Source organism: Camelus ferus, chromosome 15 (genome assembly GCF_009834535.1).
Source record: "Camelus ferus isolate YT-003-E chromosome 15, BCGSAC_Cfer_1.0, whole genome shotgun sequence".
Lineage (NCBI taxonomy): Eukaryota > Metazoa > Chordata > Mammalia > Artiodactyla > Camelidae > Camelus > Camelus ferus.
This window is the reverse complement of record NC_045710.1, coordinates 4,178,921-4,201,971: the sequence shown is the minus strand read 5'-3', so window position 1 is coordinate 4,201,971 and position 23,051 is coordinate 4,178,921. Positions and strand designations below refer to the sequence as shown.

At 53.6% G+C, this 23,051-nt stretch overlaps 1 protein-coding gene across 7 annotated transcripts in view; it reads right to left on the bottom strand.

Annotated features, from left to right (window-relative positions):
- Nucleotides 1–23,051, bottom strand: part of RNF144A (ring finger protein 144A) — a 109,408-nt gene that overhangs the window by 14,894 nt on the left and 71,463 nt on the right. For 6 of the 7 annotated variants that reach the window (XM_014565320.2, XM_032496973.1, XM_032496971.1 and 3 more), the window contains 5 exons: nucleotides 22,351–22,496; nucleotides 9,498–9,602; nucleotides 9,302–9,362; nucleotides 4,331–4,538; nucleotides 260–410 (listed from right to left, as the gene is read on the bottom strand). In XM_014565320.2, coding sequence (XP_014420806.1) covers nucleotides 260–410; nucleotides 4,331–4,538; nucleotides 9,302–9,362; nucleotides 9,498–9,602; nucleotides 22,351–22,485 — 660 coding nt within the window. In that variant the 5' untranslated portion in view covers nucleotides 22,486–22,496. The remainder of the gene's footprint in view (nucleotides 1–259; nucleotides 411–4,330; nucleotides 4,539–9,301; nucleotides 9,363–9,497; nucleotides 9,603–22,350; nucleotides 22,497–23,051) is intronic. The other variant, XM_032496974.1, reaches the window with a different exon arrangement.

Sequence of the window (23,051 nt, the reverse complement as noted above, 5' to 3'; positions counted from 1 at the left end):
CTGAGCTAAGACGTCCCCACTGACCAAACCTAAGATCCTGAGATCCCATCCACCCCTTGATGCCCAGGCGGACCCTTCACTCCCAGAACCCCGGCCCGAAGTCCCATCCTCAGATACCGCCGCAGCCTGTGAGCGAGTAATTCCACAAGTACAGAATAAACACGTTCCTCCTGTAGCACAGGAACACCCCCTCGGCCACCAGGAAGTGGAGGCGCCCGCCTCCCAGCCAGCCCGGCCCACAGCCGCAGCGCGTACTCACGTCCAGGGACTCCAGGCAGTACCAGCAGAAGGCGTGTTTGCAGTTCTTACACATCATCTGGGCGCAGCCTTCGTCCCGCTCAATGTGCACCTTGCACCTGGGGCAGCGCTTGATGGGCGCGTCGTCCCCCTCCAGCTTGAAGGCAGAGCTGCTGTGGGAGAGACTCCGTCAGGGCTTCGCTCCGAGGGGCCCGGGAGGGGCCTGCCTGCACCGGCTACGCTGGGCGCATTAGCCGCACTAGCGCGGCTGAGGTCGCGTGTTACTTAATGAAAAGTCGAAAGCAAAGAATCTCAATCACCAAAAACCTGTGAATCAGCCAGTCTGACTTGGAGGGGGGGGGAATCTAAAATCTACATTTAGATATGCAAAGGAAATAGGGCAAAAGGCTTACAGTGGAGATCTCTGAGTAGTGGGATTATGGCCAAATCTTATGTCCTCATTCATATATTTGTATGCTTTCCAAAGAGTTGATAGTAAATTATATGTTCTTTGCTATTATCAGAAAAGAAATGTTAACACACACACACACACACACACAAACACGTACCAATCGCTCAGTAAGACCTACTTGGCTTGTCTTTACGAAATCATTTTCCCGAGAGGTCTGGGCAGGCCCCACTGTGGTGAGCATGACGGGATTTAAGCCTGGGGTCAAGCGCCGGTGCGCACCGGCGTGGAGCAGCCTCTCTGGGCCTCAGCCTCCCCGTCAGTGGGAGCCTGAAGGACGGTTCGGATGAAGAGCGCAGGGCAGTAGCAGGCATGAGCCGAGTGCCAAATAAACGGTAGCAGTGATTCTCTGTGGCTCATGAAATGGTGACCTAGGCACCGTTTTAGGTATGCCTGCAGAAGGACGTCCATCTCATGCTGTTAATTCTAAAGAGACAGCTAAAAATGTGCATGGAATCGTCTGAAAGAAGCAGCAGTGAAGGGCAGTTATTGCTAATTATGGGGCACATTTGCTATGTTGTTTGAACTCACTGCATCCACTCAGTGTCCCCAGGAGAAAAATGACTTCCCATTGGGGTGAGCAGGCTTTTCAGAACCTAATGCGTTCACGAGTACAAATTCACTGCGGTTGCCCCAACTCTGGCGTTTCGAGTGCATTCGCGCTGAAGGACCTTCCACAAGCGCCACAGTGAACGGAAGGGTTAGACCCAGCACCCTTTACACGCGTCGTCTGAGCACTAGAGGGCTTCCCGCCGACCACACCCACGGGGTTCCCGGAGTGCCAGGCTCCGGCCCGCGAGGCGTGTGCCCCAGCTCAGCGGGGCTCTGTTTCGCTCCCTGGCACAAGGTGACCGGTTAAGATGCGCTGCAGGGAAGCAGTGCGGCCTCGGAGTTGGGGCATCTGGAGGCAGACATGCGGGTCCAGGCCGTGCTGTGTGCATACTGTCAGCCTCCGTGTCCCCAGACACAAGGCAAACCGCGCCCAGCTCAGAGGGGTATGAAAACAGCAGACACCAGCGCGTGCACAGGAATCACTCCCTAAGTGCTGGTCCTGGTTGATGCTGTTACTGAAAGATTGTAAAACTGTCTCTTGCTCAAAACCACCTCTAATTTAGCAGCAAATGAGAGGTCAGACTGGCTGCACAGAATGTGATTTACAAGTCGGGGTTGTCACAACCCATACAAGGTGTCTCCACGGGGAAGGGCACAAGTCCACTCCCCTACAGACACAAGCCACGTCCCCCTGAAAGGAGTCTGACCTCTAACAAGAGCCGAAGTCGGGAGGCACCAGGCCCGTGACTGAGGCCGACTATCGGGTTAGATAACATCGTTGTGGTTCGAAAGCCAGGTGGGACCTTAAAATAAGGAAACCAATTTTCCCACATGACTCACAAGCTAATTTTGAAGGAAAGGCCATGAGCAGATGCAGCGGCAGTGGACAGTGAAAAGCGTCTGTCAGGGAGACTTTTCAAGCAGAGACAGTTAAAATATGGAAGTTCTGGTGCACTGCAGCATGAAATGTATATGGTAGAGACGATGGTTTTTAAACACTTTCTGGTACCTGGATTAAATTTCAAATGATGATTAGTAACAACTCTGTCAGCTCAAATTTGTGAAGGCAGGTAGGAGTCCTTTGACCATTTCATCACAACCTACAGGTTCTAACGCTTTAAGGAGCAAACACACAACAGAAATGCATGAAGCTGGTCAGCTGAAGGGTGGAAACGGAGTTTAAGGGAAGATTTAACTTAGAGGGAAAACACTTACTATATGATACTAGCTGAGGGTGCGCTCAGTTAGTTATAAGTGACACTGGACAGTCAGCCTCGGGACCAGGGAGACAAGAGGGAGTGGTGAGGACTGTGGCAAAGTAAAGGTGCAAAAGGCCCTTCTAAAGAGGGGGCTGCTGCCAGCTCCAGCCGACTGTCTGCAGGTGGGAACGCAGCTCCGTGCAGCTGGATAAGCTAGAAATTCAGGATCTTATGCCAAATCTTTTGTTTTTAAATTTTCACAAAATGAGATTTGTGAACTTGTATAGAAATTGCCCTTCTGTTTCTTAGCACACAACCTGATTTTTTTTTCATTTTGTTTGTTCTTGTTCTTTCTGAGGTGCATCACGGATGATTTAACCACGCGTACGTTATGACATAACTGCCGCCCTTGAGCAAGGACCTACATGAGACCAGGACACCTCGGATGAAGAAATACTAACTCCCTAGGCACCCAGCACTTAAGGTTTTATGGGTCCCTCCACTGTCCCACCCAGGAATGGGACACTGGCGCTTTCTGACTCCTAGTTTCCCTGTTTCTCAGCCCCTCCCTTGCTTCACGGGGGCTCCCCTTAGCAGTACCCTGACTGCTTCACAAGTGCATGGCCCCCGCCTGCCCCCTCAGTGCTCCTGCCCCCGCCTGGAAACCCAGCCCTCCCAGTTATGTGTGACCCGACACACGGAGTGTGGTTCTTCTCGCAAATTATGAAGGATCAAGACCCTGAGTATAAGTTAAGTGATCATTCTAGCATTTGAGCGCCTGCTGTATGCCCAGATCTGGGGTGTCAGTGTTCAAACACAGGAGCTCAGCCTAGTGGAGGAACCGGACACATAAACGCATGAACTAACACCCCACCAGGCTGGTGTTGTCATCAACACAGGTGATCTCCAGCGGGACACAGAGGGTGGGTCACCAGCCCTGCCCTGGGAACTGGGAAGCTCGACAAAGCGGGGGGGACGTGAGCCATGTCTTCAAGGGCAAGGAGTCTCCAGGGAAAGCAGGAGGGCAGAGAAGGGACATTCCAGGCACAGGCACAAAGCGGGAACGAGAGGGAACAGGGATGTGTCCCGAGGTCGCCAAGAAGGTCCCTGTGCACAGGCTGAGCTGCGGGGAGTTGGGCGGGGGCAGCAGGATGCGGGCAGAGGAGACAGGCTGCTGCGGGCGGCCCTTTGGGTGGGTGGTGGGAGGTCCTTTTCCAGGAATGTGACCTCAACAGGCGCTGGGACACCTCCGTCTAATTGAGCCAGACGCCCTGCAGATATCGTAGGACAAAAAAACTGAGTATTACCAATTTCTTACAGCTCAACCTACCAAATTTCAAGGCACCCAGAAGGATGCGCAGCGTTCACCTGGGCATCCGGTCTGAGGGTCTGGCAGGGAGACGGGGGGCACAGTTGCTTCAGTGACTTCCCACTGAAGCCTTCCTGACAGGTCCCCACCTGGCCTCAGGCCCCCGGGACCTGCGTCTGGCGATCCTTCTTGTGTTCTAACCACTGCCCGCCTCCCCGGGTTCCTGCTCCTGCACCCCGATTCCAGATCACCTTCAACAGCCTTGGAAAACTCCACGCATCACAGGACTTACACCTGTGCATAGTAACTGACCGTTCGTACGTGGGTCTTTCTCGATAGGCAGAGCGCACCCGGCTTCTTACGTATCTTTATGTTTCCAGAGCCTTGTACAGTGCCAGGCACATAATCAGTTCTCAAAAATAAATAACAAACAAACCAACCCAGGTCTGAATGAAGCTCAAGAGGAGAGCGTCTGCTGAGGCGGACGGAGGCACCTTTGGGGGAAGCCTGCTTCCTCTCCAGCCCTCAGCCCCGCCTCCGCGGCAGCCTGGGCGCCGAGCGTACCTGGTCTCCCCGGGAAGGAAGGTGACTGGCATGGTCTCAGGGCAGCCTTGGCCGGGGTGCCAGCTGGCTTTGCAGGCGGAGCAGAATTCCGTGTCGCAGGCTTTGCACTGCACCAGCTGCGGGGTCTGCAGCCCCATCTCCTGCAGCTGGCACACGGCCTGGCAGGTGGATGCTGGGCACCAAGTCCGGCACGGGTCCAGGAGCACCTCTGGCACAAGGAGAAAAAACGGGCAGGTCAGACTCTGCAGGACAGAGGGTCTGGCGGGCTTCGGACTGACGGTCATGCGGGCGCACGGCTTCACATACTTAAGGGAGAACAAACCATCCAGACCAGACAAAGGACACTTGTGGGGACCTGGGGCCGCTGGGCTCTTTCCTCTGCTCCAGCCAGTCCCCACTGCCCACCCCACCCAGGTCCCCAACAGCCCCCGAGTCCTTGCAGCTCGCGCGCCCGCATCCTGGAGGCCTGGCGGTCCAGGCACTGCCTCCTGCCTCCTCGCCTGCCCGCCCTGGGATGCAGCTCCGCTCAGTCGGGCCCGTCTGCAGGCCCGGAGCACCCCCACCGGGCCCGGGGTGGGGCAGCGGCGGGCGCTTCTAAATGTGCGTTAAGGGTGGAAAGAGAAGGACAGGGTGCCGGCTGTTCTCATCAAAGGTCTCGCCCGCCTACGACTGTCTCCCTCCCAAATTTAAATTTAAGCCCTGAACAGAGGACTGTGGGAAACTCATTCCTCAGCAGCAGGCTTTCCCTCTGAAGCGGGGCCTCCATTACTAAGAAGCCGGATTTAATGAAATTAGGAAGTTCATTCTGACTAACAGGATGCCCTGACACTCCCACGCCTTCACATCTGCCTTCACGTCTCGCGTTTCTTTGAACAACGGTCCCGAGCCGCCCTTCTCGTGAGCCTGGTTACTGGCTCCGTGGACCCTCTTCCATGACAGGATTCTCAATGCTGGGCCATGGGCGGGAGAGATGGACAGGAAACCCCACGGGTGCTGACGTGGCGCCAGACTGCAGTGGAGGCCAGAGGATCACGGGGTGTTCCAAGGGCGTCCAAGCTGGCCACTGAATCTACGCTGTTCAGCAGGGTTGCTCTCGAGAAGGAATCATCTGCACCGCACCGGGAACTTGGAAGCCATAAAAGATGCCGGCAGGCTTCTAGGCCCTGTGACAGCCAGGCTGGGTTGGCTCACCCACGTGGAGATGGGCTTTATAGGCACTGGGACCTCCAACAGGCTGGGGCTGTCACGGGCTGCCGGCGGGCCAGGCCACACCTCAACAGGCCCCATCAAAGGCGGAGTCAGACTCAGCCCTCTACCAACCAGCTCGAGTCAGGTACAACCTGACCAAAAGCCATCTCCTCATCTAGTCCAGGGGCTGACGGTGGCATCTCAGCCTTTGAGGGCCATGAGGACTCTGCCCAACTGCTCAGCCCTGCTGTCACGGCACAAAGGCAGCGTGTTGACCTGTAAATGACTGTTCTCATAAAACTTTATTTACAATGCAAGGCCGGGGGCCGGGCTGCCTGGCCCACTGGCCATGGTTGGCCAACTTCTGATCTAATCTCTTTTTAAGGCAAATTAATCAATAGCACAAAAGTATCAGAGTGGTGGGTCTGGCAGAAGGTTTAGAAGACTTGAGAATACAGAGGAAGTCTGGCATTCAGAAAAATCTGATACTTTTAAATTGATTTTCATGGTAGTAATCTAGAATCTTTCCCATGAGCCTAACGGAGAGTGAATGAGTAAAAGGAGTTCTTGTCCTGAGCCGAGAGTCACAGTGTTTGGTTTTCTGAGAATGTTCCTGGCTGTCACACCCAAGGAGGTGGTTTTGTGGGAAAATGCAGCTGTGGCCTCAGAGGCACACGTGTGGGGACAGCTCCCTGTGGCTCCCCGAGCTGAGTGGGCAGGAGAAAGGCGGAGGGGGGCTGCAGGGGAGGCTGGGGCACGGGGTCCTTCCAGGGCACTGGGAAGAGCCCAGCGTTGGGAGGAAACGCCAGAGGCCGGTCCCCCGGCTGTCCTGTGCCTTTTCCCTGGCAGTCCTCCCCCTCCGCCATCTGCTTCTGCTCCTCAGGGGTTTCTCTACTGGCCCTGCCTCCGGGCGGGTGTGCGAAGGGTGAGCCCGGCTGCACCCCGGCTTCAGCAGGGCCCCAGTGTGCTCGGCACCCCGGGACAGCTCTGCAGGATGTGGGCACTTGGCGTGCAAACAGGCGCGAGCCGTGCAGACACCTGCAGCGGGTCCGCTTCCTCGCCAGCTGGACAGGGAGTTTAGCACTGGCCCATCTGCACGCCTAAAGGGACAGCCCTGCCCAGCTGAGACCCTTCCCTTCCCACTCCCCCCCCCCCCCACTTCCTTCTGCGCTGAGGAGCCTGTGACATCAGGAAAGGACCAGCTTTCCCAAGGCCCCTTCCTGCCTTTCCCAGGCCTGGCTCCGTCACCCGTCCGCTCCTCCTAGAACAGCACGTGTAGCTGGTGGGCTGCCAACCGTGGGAGGCCCAATTATGCAGCGCAGGGCAGAGGAGACCTCGTTCAGGTCTCCACGGTAACGACCTAAACTGTGTGACCTACGTCCTCGTGGAGCTGCGACGTGGCACCGCCCGTCCCCACGGGAGAGATCCCCCATGGGAGAGGCAGAGGGCAAAGCCTCCGCCCCACCCTTCTGCCAGCCCAGGACACCCTCCCCCAGCTGCCTGCACACATCTCCCCCCCCCACCATGAACAGAGCCCGGGCGGTGCTCGAGGACGTCTTTAAGACTCCACAGCATCACCCCGCTGCTGAATCCTGCCAGCTGGTGTGCAAGGCGGGACTCCGTCAAAAAGAAAATCCACACCGGGCAACACTGGAGTTTTCCTTTCCAGGATGTACGTTTGCACATCTATCTCTGCCTGCCTGTCTGTCTGTCTGTCACGTATGTATCTTATGCTACACATTAGGTACACTGTATCTTACACACTGTGATGTATTATAAGTATTGTATCTAGCATTCGTATATGCACATATTTGAATATATTTTCAAACAAGGCAGTGTTTCTGGGACACTAATCTTGGCTCCACCTCCCAAAGATCTATTCACAGTAGATGAATGAAGCAGGGCCCTAACAGCCCTATGTATCAAACAGCCCAGGACTCTTTAAAAAAGGTCTTTTCTTTCTTAAGCATGGTTGTCCTTTGAGGAGCAAGTCAAAATATGCTTCACTGATCCTGTCTCACAATTTGCTCCGTGACTAACTGAAATCAATGGCTGTGCTTCAGCTCTAACATTTTAACATTTCTTTGGTCTCATTAAAGTCTGAGTCTATTTTGTGTTTTCTGTTGCTTTTAGCATAATGTTAGCAAAATGTTTTAAAGTGACGGGTTTGAGAGGTATTTTTTTAACCTAAGTCAAGTTGGCTTCATTATTATGCGAAAGAAAAAAAAAAAAAACCTTCTTTGACTAAAGCCAAAGTACTGAAGAAATAACAAGTTAAAATCATTAGGTAAGAACATTTACCCAGCTGCATTTTTAAATTCAATGTCATAGAAAGTTCATTTTCTTGTAACCCAAATAACAGCCAGATTCTGTCAAGATTCTCTCTGGAAAATGTTTTCAGAGGAGGCTCAAAGTCTCAGAAATCCAAATTAATCAATTTTATAGCTCCACACACTGACTCTCCTATCACACGGTATTATATTTCAGCTACAAACTGCCCCAAACCAAAAGATTTAGGGCATTTAAATAAATAAGCTCTTGAAAACAAATTCCAATGCCATAAAAAATCCTGTTTGATTTTTCTTTTTAAGTCGACAATGCATTGCTTTTTTTTTTCCTGAGAAGTGAGCCTCAAGAGGAAATGCAGCTATCTTTAGCATTTCTTTTAAAAAAAAGAAAAAAAGAAAAAGAAAACTGAACATTCAGCTAAACCCAGAGTCTCTGGACCCTTTCCTCTGGTCTATTTCACATTCCATCCCTACCCTAAGGGGGTTTTCCTGTAAACACGCAGCCCAGGGTTGCACAGGGTTGCATGTCTGATAAATGCCAGACCCAGGGGAGGACTGAGAACCAGTCCGGGAATAGGGGAGGGTAGACTTCAGTGATCACAAAGCAAGCTGAAAATTTTAGAATCCAGATGGGGTATCCTCACAAAACTTCCCACAAGTAGCGTCATGCATGTGTGTCTGTTATTTTGCTTCCTTTCAGATGAGCCCACGGTCCAGAATGTATATGAAAACAAGGCCAGTCAGAATCCACAGACTCTTCCGACACCCTGCTCCTAGCACACTTGTGAGAGCAGAGAGAGAGACCTGTCCAGGACAGTCCTCGTGTGCCAGTGCTCTGTGAGGCCCTCTCGACCGTGACGTCTGCAGTGCTCTGTGCACCTGGAAAACCAGGTGCGGGGGGGCCCGGTCCACACCTCACCCCACCACCCACTAGAGATGGAGATCAGGGCGCATCAGTTAGCCTCTGCGGGTGTCAGGGTAATAGACTGTCGGGCTGTCATGAGACTTAGTGAGATATGGGCTCAGCACCGCCTGGTCTAGGCCTGCTCGGGTGGACAGAGAGGGTAGCGGACATGCAGTCAGGATGGTGGGCATTGTCCACCAAGCTTGACCTGGGAACCTCCACCATGCCTTTGAATCTTTCAAATTCTGTGAAGTCCTAAGAGCTAGTCCTCAAACTCTTAAGCCTCAACCTGGCTGATGAATAATCCCCAAGAGGGTCTCTTTAAACCAACCCCTAAGCCCAAATCCCAAACTCAACTTGTTTCATGCATCCTTCCTGCTACCCCGGGTCCCCAGCAGAGAGGCCTTCCAAACGTGGGCTCCGCAGAGAACTCGCATGACAGCCCGACTTCAGAAGCCTAGTTTACATCATTGTTTTCACTTCTGCTGTAGCCAAATGATGTGCAATCATAGCCACCAAAAGCACCGCCCAGGGGACCCGGATTCTGTCACAGGAACTGGAACGAACTGACTCCTACACCGGGTCACCTACCTCTTTCAAATTGTAGCTTTTTGTATCTTTGCATAATTTCGGCTGCAACCATGCACTCAATCTAAGGGGAAAAAATAGAAGAAAGGAGTTTGACTCTCTGAGGGCAAGAACGCCATGCCCAGTCACCCTGGGCAGACCCCACGACCCCCGATACCACACGTGAGCACTCAAACCCCACTTCTCCAGCGGCACGTGCCTCGTTCTCCTGCAGGTGGCCCTGCTTAGGGCAGGCAGCGTCCGGGCAGCTGATTGCAGTTTCTAATCCTTCTTTGATCAAGAGCTCCACATACTGTTTCAGGCACTGGGGGGAAAAAAAGAGAGAGAGAGAGAGAGAGAAAAAGAGAAGTATCTTTAAACATCTTTACTTCCTTCATTAAGGCTGAAGGAGCAGTGATGCATAAAAAAAAATTTTTTAAGTCAAATCAAGCACATTGTTCCAGTCTGGTTTTTGTATCTTTGCTATGTAGCCATAGCAGCCCCCAAATTAGGGGTTTGATTCACTCAGCAAGTATTTGCGGGGTACCTCTTCTGCACCAGGACTAAAGATGTGGGTTGCGTCCCTGAGCACGACCTCAGCCAATGCCAGGCCAGTGAGCCCAATGGGACGCACAGAGCCCGCAGGGGAGGCCGGGAAGCCGTGCCCCTCGAACGCACAGCAGATGGCGGGCTCTGTACCCGGTCGTCTCCATTCCTCCGCTTCATGTGCTCCTTAAGACATTCCTGCAGGAAAGGACGATCGTCCACATGTGAGAACTGGGTCACCACCAAGAAGGAACTTGCCAGCTGACCCAGACAGCAAGGGTGGAGCCCAGATCCCAGTGCAGCCTCGCCTGACTCGGAGATGCCCCTGCACGCCGCACGCAGGACCCAGGTGCACACACCCATCCTCCTTCAGCGACCCCTCACTCACCAGGCAAACGCGTACTCCCACCCTTCCCCACCTGGGGACACAGCTGAACACCTGAAGTAACTCAGACAGATCCGCGGTAGACACAAAGCGGAGTTCACGCGGCCAACTTCACTGCCCACCAGTCTTGGAAACCCTGTACTTCCTTGAAACGCACACAGTAAACAAAGGAAAGAAAAGTGATGGCCTTTCCCAGGTAAGCTCGCTCCCAAACCAGCCTGAGACAGACTCTGACGTGCTCACGTCAGAACTCGAGGAGCACAGCAACCAGCCCTTCCCATGAAAGGCCAGCGAAGTAAAACATCCCACCAGCATCTCTAAGCCCAGTTTCAACCGCAGCCCCCGCACACACCGGGGTCATAGCACCAGCAGAATCACCCTGCTGTAGCCTGAGCGTCAGAACAACGCACCACGGAAAGCGCGTGAGCTGTTTGCCAAGGCTCTTCGGCCCCCAAGATGCACAGCCCGTCTCATTATAAGGACGCACAGCGGTCAGGAGCGAGTGAGCAGGCGCCAAGCACAAGTCTGCCCCTCTCTCTGCCAGCCTCGCTCTCCCGACCTGCAATTCAGGGAGGTTCTACAAATCGTGGGGTCCTACGAATGTTACACAAGAGGAAGAGTCTAGAAGACAACGTGGAAAATAGCGTACGCTCCACCTGTACATCACGACGTGATCTAAACGTGTAATTCTCACCACTCTAGCAAACCAGGATATTTCATTCACTAAAGGCTCTAGACAAAATTCCTTTAAAAACCAGAAACCAAGATCACCCTCAAACAGACCCATTTCCCATCACTTTGTCAGGAGCACTGAACAGACGCTCGGACTTCACGTGGCCCCTGCAGCGTCGGGGCCTCCGATCCAGGGCCCTGCCTGTACCCCTCTGTCCTGCCCAGGCTCCCGGTAACCACAGAGGCCCTGAACTTAGATCTTTCTCAGATCATCTGTGTGTCGTCAATGCCATGATGATGGAGTGAGCTCCAGAGAACCGAGCAAGGATGCGCCCAGGCTTGGAGCCCCTTTAAGGCCTAAAATGACAGAGGTTTCAGAGGCAAACGTCAAAACCAACACGCCTGCTCCCCAGAACGAGGGAGGGGCAGAGGAAGAGCGGGGGTCGCACGGAGCCTCCATCAGGCCTGCACCCGCGCATGCATCTGGGGAGTCAGCGCTGTGGATTAGTGGGGTGCTGCACCCCTTACCGTGACTGTCCTCAGCTGGGAGGTAACTGGAAATGGAAGTCCTGTTTGGGGCTGGGCGCAGCACGAGGAGGAGCCACACAGGCTCCTGGACCCTGCCCTCCGGGCAGAGGCGCCGGCCCGTTCCACGGTGAGACTGGGCCACAGCTCCCGCGACTGCAGAAAGGAAGTGCCCATCTTGCTGGGCTTTTGCGACAGAAGCTACACAGAAGCACCTCGCATGATTTCCAGCACACAGCACCAGCTCAGTAAGAGTCACTGTTGTTCCCGCCGTTTGCCTGTCTGGGTGATACGTGTCTTACAGCCAGTCATAGGTGTAGAAAGAAAAGAATCAAAACCTGAGCAACACAATCATTAGTTTACTTTTTATAAAGAAGTTTGTCTAGACCGAGTCTCCGGAGGACACTGGAAAGCCATAAACTGATAAAATGCCGAAAACACACACTACTGTGCAGAGAAGCACTTGATGAGAGAGGGTTTACAAAACACAATCAGAGCTGCTGTGATACACCCCCAGGGGACGTCCACGACTCTAAACATAACACCGCTTGCATCTATCAACCAGGACCCCGCACGTCTGGTGAGGGCCACCCAGGAGTGGACGTCCTATGCTGTAAGCAGGCCTCTGCGCACATTTTGCAGAAGACTGTGTTCTGGGAGCATCCGTTTGTTTACTGTGTTAAAAGACATGAGACCCCCAGTGTCTGACCGAGCACCCACTGAAAACAGGCCCCGTCTTCTTTCAGATTAAAGTGGGCCATGACTCACAGGCCGTGTTTCTCAATCTAATAGCAAAAAGATGTCTTGAAATCAGCACACAAAAATGCCAGAGAAACCGCTGAAAAAATAAACACAGGGTACAAAGGCAGACGCTGACACATTCCTCACCATCCTGTTAATGCCAGCTAATCCCTGATCAGATGTCTCAGGACCCTGGGTTGATCACTAGCTGAGTCAGCCAGCTAGACCACCCCAAGAACCTTAAGAGGTGTCAGTCACTCCCATCGTACGGGGGAGAGAACACAGGCCCGGGGGCGTGAGGAACCGGCCCAGTATCGGCGTCTGTAAGCAGAGGAGCCGGGGCTCAAACCCGCGTGTGTCTGACTCCAGGGAGACGGGGATTTCCGTTTCTTTAAACTTCCGTCTCTTTCTCCCCCATCAAGATCTCCTTCATCAGCGATCACTCAGTGCTGCTTTTCTGTTGCCTCAAGCGTCCTTCATTAGCACAAAGAACTGAAGATGAGTATCTGTAGGTATGTGCATGACGGGGACACTGTGCTGTGCACCAGAAATTCACACACTGTCACGGACTGTGCTTCAATAAAAAAAAAAATTAGGATGCCTCTTAAAGAGCTGACTGAACAACAAAGTCAATCATCACACAGTTATATCTGACCAAGTAACTCAAGGTAAAAAAAAAAAAGAATTGTTTGCACTTTAAACTAGCGAAGTCTGAGGCAACCCAGAGTGTGTCTTTCCCAGATTCCTGGATGCCAAGACCGTCCACGACATCAAGACCCCCACTGTGGGAAAAGAGGCGGGTGCAGATCCTGATGACACGCTGTGCTGACGCTCTGGGGGGTCCCCCTGGAGGAGGGCGGGGCAGGCCAGGAAGGCGCCACGGAGCTGGAAAGCTGCCCAGAGGGACAAGGCACCCCAGGAAAGCGGCATCAGCTGCACCAGGGGCAGGAGAAGGCAGGGAGGTGTCCAGAGCCGCAGAATGTTCCTGGCCTTCCATTTTCCATTTTGCCGTCCAACTCTTTGAAACCCGGGCCCAAAGATGCAGGGGCAGCACGGTTGGTCTGCCAAGGTAGCTCCGTTGTGTCGGAAGCTTCCTGCCAAGGAGAAGGGGGCCACGAAACACGTCTGCCTGCCGGAAAACAGCAGCAAGTCTGAATTTCGTCTGTTTTCTCCCCCGGAGGCCTGCCGGCTACTGATGATGGTAACAGCTGGAGAAACTTCCAGAAACTGTGCTCAGAGATGCCCGAGTAGCTCCTGCTTATCAGGGGTCCTCTGTTTACCACTGTTACGTGCAGGCAGGTCCAAACAACTGCGGAGGGACCCCGGGAACAGCATTCAAAGATCAAGGAGCTGGAAGCGGGGCCCTAGGTCTGAATGTCAGCTTACCTGCCTGCCAGGTGTGTGGCGTGAACTTCCTGAACCAGAGTGCTGCCTGCACCTCTCTGACCCCCATCCCCCACGGCGCGGGATGAGACAAGCCTGGCAGATGATGCCGCCGCGACAGCTCGGTGCCCGGAGGCCACAGCGCTCCAGCCCATTGTCACACCCACACCATGTGCTGTGCCTGGCGTTCCCACAGCTTCAGTAACCCAGGTCTGCTTACATTTCCCCTCGGTGAGACGGCAGACTCTTTGAAAGTAAGAACTGTTTATTTATCTTTCCAGTCCCTGTGCCTGACTGAGTGCTGGTAACCAGCAAGGGATTAACAGCACCGCAGGGAGAGACAGACGCTGCTGGCTGGGGAGCTGCGGGGGCGGCAGGCAGCACAAGCCGACCCCGCACGGACACGGACACCCTGCCTCCCGGCAGAGGAGCGGAGACCGCATCCCGGGCCCCTCGGCAGCGGGGGAGGCCGAGCCCTTCCTCGCTGAGCCGGCCGCTGGGATGCTGGAGCCGTGGGCGCGGGCGCCGCCTGGCGAGGATGCTTCACGCCAAGCCTGGGAGGCTGAGCAGGCCACCCAGCAAGCCCCGTGCTGCGCGCTGGCAGGGGCGCTCCTGCCCGGGCTGCGGGGACGTGACTTTACCCAGCGCTGGGAGTCCAAATCGTGAAGGCCTCTTTTGTAAAATTTTCCAAAGAAAAAAAATTTCAAACTTTCTTTCTACCAAAAAAAAAAAAAAAGAAAAAAGCTCTCATCTACATGTACTCGGTGCTCTGCCCTTGCTAAACCTCCGGATCGGATCCCCTGTCTCCTGGATTCACCTCCCCTGCGCTCTCGGAGCCCGGGGCTTTGCTAAGACCAGGAGCAGCAGGGAGACAGGAGGCCCCTCGGTCAGCCTTGCCCCAGGGAACCTCGGCGCTCTGCTCCCCGAGAATCCTTGGGCCTTTCCCTCAAGGTTCTAAGACTGGAACCGAGCCAAGCACAGCACAAGCACAATGACCTTCCTTGCAGGCAGTGTCCTTGCTGGAAGGATTAAATTGGACCCGTACAAAGCAGGGTCTGGGGGGAGGGTGCAGCTCAGTGGGGGAGCATGTGCTTAGCATGCACGAGGCCCCGGGTTCCATCCCCAGTACCTCCTTTAAAAAATAAAAATAAAACAGTATAAAAAAATAAACAAAAATAAAAAACAAAGTAGGTTCTCAATGGTACTAGTTCCGGCTGCTTCCACCTTATTGTGCCCATCAGCCCAATTCTGCCCATGTGGAAGTCCTGCCACCAAGACCCCTTCCAGCCTTGAGTTCAAACTGAGGCGGCCATAGGCACTTGCTCGGGCAGGAGCCTCACCCCTTCCGTGGAACCCCTGACCTGCAGCCTCGTGTCTGACGCCCCGGAGAGAGCCAATGCAGCCCTGACCCCACATGCAGACAGGGTGGAGGCGATGCCCCTCATAGCCTCTGTCGCCCGCAACGGCCCTCACCCAGGGGCTTGTGACTGCAGACGCGCAAAGATGCGGGCTGAGTGGTCTGGTGTTCAAAGCTGTCCTTCAAGGGCAGCAAGGGGGAAGTCCTCAGCTGTGAGTTTGCCACCTGCTTGGGATTTTCAGGTCGACTCAGCTGGTAGGCACTGATTTTGTGAGGGGGTGCGAGGCGGGAGGACCTGGGGGGACCTCCCTTCACCACAATCAATGCAAAGAGACAGATGAGCCAGAGCTGGCTCCAGACGCTGCTTTCTTAGTCTCTTCCCACAGAGAGAAAGTTACCCATCCCGGTGCTGGGTCCACCCAAGGCAGAGAAACACCAGGAGATGGGGTGCGGGCTTGACAACATGTAATGTGTGGAGAAGAAGAGAACGTGGTGCTGGCAGGCTGCAGACACCAAAGAGACCAGAAAGCACCCGGGGCCCAGCTGGGCAGCGGGCTGTCCTTCGCAGAGGCCTTGGGTTCACAGCGTGCCTGGAGTGGGTTTACATCATCAAAAGGGCTGCTTTTTAAGAACTGGTCTCTGCATGTGAAGGTGGACCTGATGGAGCAGGAGACCAGTTAAATGGTTCAAGACAACGGTTCCCAGTCAGGGCTCTGGGTCTTCCCGGCTTTGGGTGGGGAACTGGGCACGGCCTCCACGTGGCCGGCAGCTTCGCCAAGATCTTAAAAAAAAATCAGCCTTGAAATGGACCTTTCCTGGAAAGCCCTGCCTGTGTGGTCACTCCCACTGATAAAACACAGGACTGCTCTCTGTTCTTGAATGAAATGCCCTGTTCTGAGAACCGGGCGGCGGTCAAGGTGACCACCAGCAGGATTTGACGATGACTGTACCGGGGAGCTAGGCACAGTGGGAGGCCCGGAGGGGAACAGAAGACAACCGTTAGGGAGCCCTGAAGGTGACTCAGGGCCCAGCTCTGGTGACCTGGGGAGCCCTCTGAGTACTGGGCTGGGCCTGCCCATGGGTCTGCCCGTCTGCAGCCCCACAGGAAGGGACTGAAGGTGACACTATGCTTTCTGCTCCTGCACAGAGACCAGGGACCACCCGCCCCCTCCTCCCAAGCCGAGCTGCCTAGAAGGGGAGATTCGGGGATAAGGCGCCATCCCCTCCTCTGCAGGGAGGATGCGCTCCTCACCCTCGTGCTTCCAAACAAGCTGCCAGAGAACTGCCGTGAGGAGGACGGCCTCTCTGCTCCAAAGTCATGGAGGACCAAGCGTGAGCATTCAACCAAACCACACCTCACTATCAACACCTCCCGAAGGAAGGCAGGACAGAGGCGGTTGTGGCAGGAGGGGTTCATGCGTGGAGCCTGAGTGCCAGGTGTCAGGAACACGAGGGACTTCTGCTGCATCCACTCGACAAACACGCACTCACTCCGCCCTGACAGTCTAGGGGACCAGAAGTAGAGGACCACGCATCCTGCGGAGGACTCTTCCTGGACGTGGAATGTGTTTCTGTGTGCGGGCGTGCGGCACCCATGTGTGTGCCGGGGTGTGTGTGAATTTAAGAAGGCACGTGAGAGAAGGGGCTGCAAGTATTCGATGTGTGTAGGGTTTGGGGGTGACGAAGTGAGATGTGTGCGACTGCTCATAATTGGGGACACTGCGGGTTCATTCTAACAGCCAGACACTGTCCATCCAGCCTCCTCAGGCTGGGCTGTCTCCATCCCAACCCCTGCAGATCGTCCCGTCAAAGGGAGAATCCAAGAGCTGTGTTTGTTTTTTATCTCATGTTTGAGAAGGGGCTGGGGAAGCTGAGAAGACTACCTATCTGGGTATCCTGGCAAAACTGGGGCAGGGTTCCAGGACCCCAACTGCAACAGGACCTAGAAGGGCCTCCTGGGAGAGAACAGGGAGGTCGGATTCAGAGTCAAGTGCATTGGGGAGGGTCTAGCTCAGTGTCAGAGCATGTGCTGAACATGCACGAGGTCCTGGGTTCAATCCCCAGTACCTCCACTAAAAAAACAAAGAAAAAATAAAGTACACAAAACAAAGAGAGAGAAAGAAGGTCCCTAGTGTCCTTCCTAGGTAGGAAGGTGCTGGGATCCAGGGGCGTGAGAAGGAAGCCTGGTGCCTGTGACCGAGGGCCTAACTTGCAAATGCCTCCCGGCCGCCCTTCAGCCCTTTGCTAAGTTTCTCAGCAGAGCCGATCCCAGGACTCAGTGTATCCTTACACATGGTTAAAAGAGAAGCATCAGGTTTCGTTGCAAAAACCAAGTGCACGGGAGTCGAGGCACACCCAGCGGATGCTCCAGAGCGCTCCTCCCCTTTCTGGGCTGCAGTGGCCCGTTTATGAGACGGAGCCGCCCGCCCACTTCCCAGGATTTACGGGAAGCGAGGCAGCGTGGACGGGCGTCAGCGCGTCACCGTCAATCAGCAGACGCCACTCTTTCACTGACCCTAAACCCAGGGATAAAAATGAACAGCGTGTGGGTGGTGCCTGTGGGCTGTGCTGGTGGAGGACCTGAGGGGGAGCAGCTCTGCCCTCGGGGACACAGTAAGGGCCTGACAGCTCGGTCCCTACGCTGCTGTCACTGTGGCAGCTGGAGCCCAGCCCGGTGATGCGTTCTCAGCCCCGGACCTCAAGCCAGCCCCCCTGCAAGCCTGCCTTTCCTCATCTAAGAAGCCAAATCCAGGACAGGCACCTTCTAGACCCAAAGCTTTCTGCTCCTCGGGTGGCTCCAGCCTCACACAGGAGGTGCACGGCCCCAGGCCCTTCCCTCGGCACATCACCACTCAAGCACCGCTCCGCAGCCCCACCTTTCTGGCCTGGTGCCCTTCTGGTTCCTGCCAATTATGTCACTGTGGGAACCTCAGCAAAACCCTCCCATTCCGGCCCCATCACACGGCACCCTCTCCTTCGCCTGCCCCACTCTGATGGCTCCATCCATCACGCTTTCTTCAAATGTTTCCCTAAAGCCTGCGGGTGGAACTCACGGCTCCCGCCTCCCGGCAGTCATCCCTCTGTTTATACTGCAAATACCGCTCTTTCCACCCCAAATACAGCCACCTAGACCCACCTCTCCCCTGCCTGGGGATCCTTCACCCCCCTGAGGTGCCCAGGGCACTCGGCACAGACGGGCATCTGATAAGGGCCAGAGAACGGAAGTGACTAACATCCCCGCTGGGCTGTTTTACAAAATGCAAAGCTGACGGGGCTGGAAAGACAAGGAAGTGGAGGCCCATCTCCTCACCAGCAGAGTTTCTGGGTGAGAAAACGTAACTAAGGTGAAGTTCTGGGTCTTGAAAAACAGACGTTTCACCCTCCTGATCCCTGGGGACCCATTTCTTGACGGGGGAGCCACAGTGCCTCATGTCTTTGAGCCCCAAGGCTCCTCAAACTTTGGAATCAGGAGATCCCTTCCAATGATGGGAGCTTCAGGCTGGACACTACTTTGTCAGCAATAAAACCACATAAACATTTTAACGCTGCAGAATGCTTCAAGTACAGGGAGACCACGATGGCCTGGATATGTTTCAATTAAGCATAAAACATCTTGCACATTTCAGACTCTGGAGCACGGGGGACCTCCCAGGCCACCATACACACGGGTCAGTGTCACAGACTGACACACTGGAAATGGGACTGGCTCTCCCTGGAGGCGCTCAGCTCACTTTGACATAAGTGCCAGCAACCCTTTCTCTCCTCCCAGTACTTCTGCAAAGAAGGTGTTGGTTGAATTTAACACTGTATTTTTGCACACAAATCTGCATGTTTAAATTCGGCCCTTTAAAGTTTTGTTTTCACTCTCAGCCAAAACTTGACTGTTGGCGCTACCAGGTAGCTGTCACACGCCCAGGCCCCTGAAACGTAGCGTCACACCTGGAACGCGCTCATGGCTCGGAGGGTCCCTGCAGTCACGGAGACCCTCAGACTGGGGCACCACTCTTCCTCCCCACTGACCCCAGTGCACGACCTCCATGACCTCTGAACTCACCCTAAAGCCAACAGGCGCCCAATAAGCAAGGGAAACGCCTCGGAACACGTGTCAGCATTTTGCCACATCAGTAATGATAGGCTGACATTTCTCATGCTCGAGTAATCTGGGGAGATGCAGGTGAAATCAACGCTGTCCCCAGCGTGATTTCTTGGGGTTTTCTTCCTGCTCTTGGGCACCTGGAGGGTCCTGGTGGGGGTACAGAGAGGCCCATGGCATGCGGGGTTCAGCAAAGCCACTGAACCACAAGGATCGTTTGAGTGCATCCTCGAGAACAAATGTTCCTCTGGACACACACCTGGGGAAGTCTCCCCGAAGCTCTTTTTGGTTCCTGCGGCTCTGAGCCCAAAGTTAGAAGCAAGAGGAGGAGGGTCTGGGCCTGCAGAATGCTGGCCACGTGGCATGTCCTTGTCACACGCTGCTCCACGTGAACCTCGGGGTGAATCACATTTGGCTCCACGATCCACATGAGGCTCGGGAGGGCGGCCGGGTCGGCAACGGTGTCTCCTTCCCAGGTCTGACCCCAGGAAAAGGACAGTGGCGATCTGCTGACCCTGGGCCGTGCCTCTGCCCAGGCTGGGGGCCCTGAGGCCGACACAGAGGGGAGGGCAGGTGGCAGAAGTGCAGGGGCGCCTCCCCCGCCTGAACCCCACAGGTGTTTCCTGTGCTTCCCACTGCTGCGGGTTACAGATGCAAGCAGCCCGGTCTCAACATCTTATTTTTTAATAAATGGTTGTGAAAAAAAAATCACACCTGCATTTGGAGCACCCAGCCACCCCTCTTTGAGAAAACAGGGTTATTTTCCTCTTCACAGTCCCTGACTTAAATCAAGCGTTTGATCCGAATTGGCCATGCTTATTTACTTTTACTCCGATCCTCTAGAAATAGAAACCAAAACAAGGACAACAGTAAATGAAAGGCTGCGTGAAACCAGGCGGGGAAAGGACAAGCCCTGGCCTCGAGAGGCCACCCCTCTCCCGCGACAGCTCAGAGGGGACAGCGGGGAGTCAGCTCGCCCACAGGCATGTGAGGGAAAAGCTGGGCGGGACTCCTAGTAAATCTAAGTGCAGCAAGTGTCGGATGACTGATCTGCGTTCTGCTGGGCTAACTCGTAAATCTAAGTTAATAAGTGTCGGTTTTCTCATTCTCTGCTCATGTTTTTTTTTGCAAGCCAGCTGGATTCTCAAAGAGACGTATCTGGCCTTGAAATGTTGGTTTGCTGCCTCCCTGCCTCTACTTTTGTGATGATGCTGCTGCTAAAGCTGTTCCATGCCTGTTGGCCGAATACCCCAAGCTTGTACTTTACCCTATAAAACCTCATGCGCACGTCTTGGAGGTGCTCAGAGCTTCGGAGCAGAAGCCCCTCTGAGCCCGCCGGTGTAATAAATCTGAGTACTCCAGCCCTCCGAGTGGTGCTTGCTTCTTGCTGGCCTGTCATTTCCTTAACAGGCACACCTGCGGAAGGGAATCCATCCGCCTGGTTGACTGCGGGGGAAACTTCCCTTCAGGCATGAAGGAGGCACTTTTCCACGATGGGAATTGTTTAATCCTGCCCCACTTGCTAGACCATCCCGGCTGGTCCTCTAGAACTGAGAAGTCCAACCGTGTGCACAGCTGCAGGCTCACCCGCCCACCGCCCCCGGGGGCTCTGTCCCTCCCATCCTTCCCCACCTCAGAAAATGCCCAAAGCCATGTCCTGTGCTCCAGATCAAGCTGCTCTCCTGGGGCTTTAATGAGGCACATTTCCTGGCTGCCAAGCCCGCTGCTGAGGCTGACCCAGCAGCCTTGACTGAGTATCTGTCGTGGGTCCTGCAGTGAACCAGGTGTTTGGGGGACAGAATTCTGCCTTCGGAAAGCCAGAGTCTAGCATAAAGGGAGATGCAGACTTAAATGCCTGCAAAGCTCTGTCTCCTTACCTGATAAATGCAGATGAGGGTATGGGACGTGCCCATGTCCCAAGGAGACCAGGAGACAAGTAGAAAAAGGTTGCAAAGTTTGGGCAGGAAGGAAGAAGTCTCTGAAAATCAGGAGGAGACTGTCGGGGCACAGAATCTAATCAGACTCTGAACAACACACAGACAGGTCGTCCAGATGGTCCATTTATAACAACACTTCTATTCAGGAACTACTCTTTTAATTTTTTTATAGTTTGTGGAAAATATTTTTTCCTGGACTTTCTCTGTATTCTTTGAATGGGAAGAAAAATCAAGTAAAACTAAATGAGACAACCTTAAAATAAATCCTATACTCTCATTTTTTTTTTCTGATGGGTAAAATGTTGGGTCTGAGTTAGGCCTGATGCAAACGGAAGTCCCTCCCTGTACGCATGGAGAGCAGGTCATTTGGCCCCCAGACAATGTTCACTGCATCTTCAGGAAATTCAAACGTGATTTCAAGATGCATATTTTCCAGTTTAGCACCAAACCAGTGAAAGCTAACATGGACTACAGGACAGTATGCGGTTAACACGCGGCCGTAATCGCTCAATTGAACTTAAAGTGAGTTGCTTCTACGATGGGCATTACCATATACAAAACAGGTAGACAATAAGGACCTACTGTGTCGCACAGAGAACTATATTCAATTTCTTATAATAATATATAATGGAAAAGAATCTGAAAATTGTGTATATATAATATATACATATATATACACACACACAGGCATATATACGTATAACTGAATCACTTTGCTGTACATCTGAAACTAACATTGTTAATCAACTATACTTCAATAAAAAATAAAATTAAAAAAATAAATAAGGAGGGTGAGGGTGTAGCTCAGTGGTAGAGTGCCCAGCATATCTGAGGTCCTGCATTCAATCCCTCATACCTCCACTAAAACAAAAATGAATAATCTAATTACCTCCCCCCAAAAAAGATAAATAATAAATAAAAATTAAAAATAAAATTGTTGCACAAAACAGTTAAAAATAAATAAATAAATAATAAAAATTAAAAATACACCACAACAGGAAACTATATTCAATTTCTTGTAATAACAGACAATGGAAAAGAATATTAAAAAAATGCATGTAAATGTATAACTGAATTGCTTTGCTGCACACCTGCAACAAACATTGTAAATCAACTATACTTCAATAAAAAGAATTTTTTAAATAAGTAAAATAAAAATCATCTTCCCCTAAAACGTGAGTTCTAAACTACGTTACTAGCTTCCAAAATTGTTTAACTGATCACTTATGCACCAAAGACACCTGCAACAGAACCTGCCTGGGGAGCCCGACTGGCAAAGAGAATCCCTCCCATTACTGCGTACACGCATCACAAAGGGGCGCCCTCTCCAGGCAAGAGGACGGGCGGAGGGTTGCGTGGTGTTGCCAAACGTGACCAACCGCAAAGGGCTCATCCCGAAATCAGTTTAAACCGATGCTTTTCTCCGAGACCCACCAGGGTACAGAAGACGCACTGGCACTGGGCTATGGTGGTCATCTGCTCCACCGGGTACTCCCCGAGACACAGCTTGCAGGACACCAGCGGGTCGAGGGCCAGGTCCCACGTGGGCCGGTACCGCGCTGTGGTCATGGTAGAGCAGTCTGAAACGAGAGCAGCACAGGCCGTCAGCCCCCTCGTGGCCTCCACCACCACCCCAGCGGGGATCACCTCCGGCTGAAACTGGGGCCCTGGGGGAAGCCAAGTGACCCCAGAGGGGCCGGGGTTTTACAGTCCTCGTCTGGATCCCCTGAGAAGTTCTGGCCAGAGGTCTCCGACCTGGGTCTGTGGGTGATACCTTTCCCACACGGATGGTAATATTCATGTCCACACTCAGAATGGCCAGTAATCCACCGTCTCCATCCTTCCCTCCACCCCTGTGATGGGGATGTGGAAGACGCCTCCCACCCACCACGCACCCAGCTCGGGAACCTCAGCAACCCAGCAAGAGAAGCTTTTGTTAAAACAGTTACTGATCAGATCAAACTGGGGGCGGGGAGGGTACCTGCCACTCAGGAAGAGGCTGTGCGGTGATTCTGAGAACACACAGAGGAGGGAAGACAGGATGACATGTGACCTGGGCATGTGAGTGGTGTGAGGGGGAGAACCGGACCTATCGGAGCTCACGCCAGGGGGGGAAGTTAGTGAATTTCAGCTGG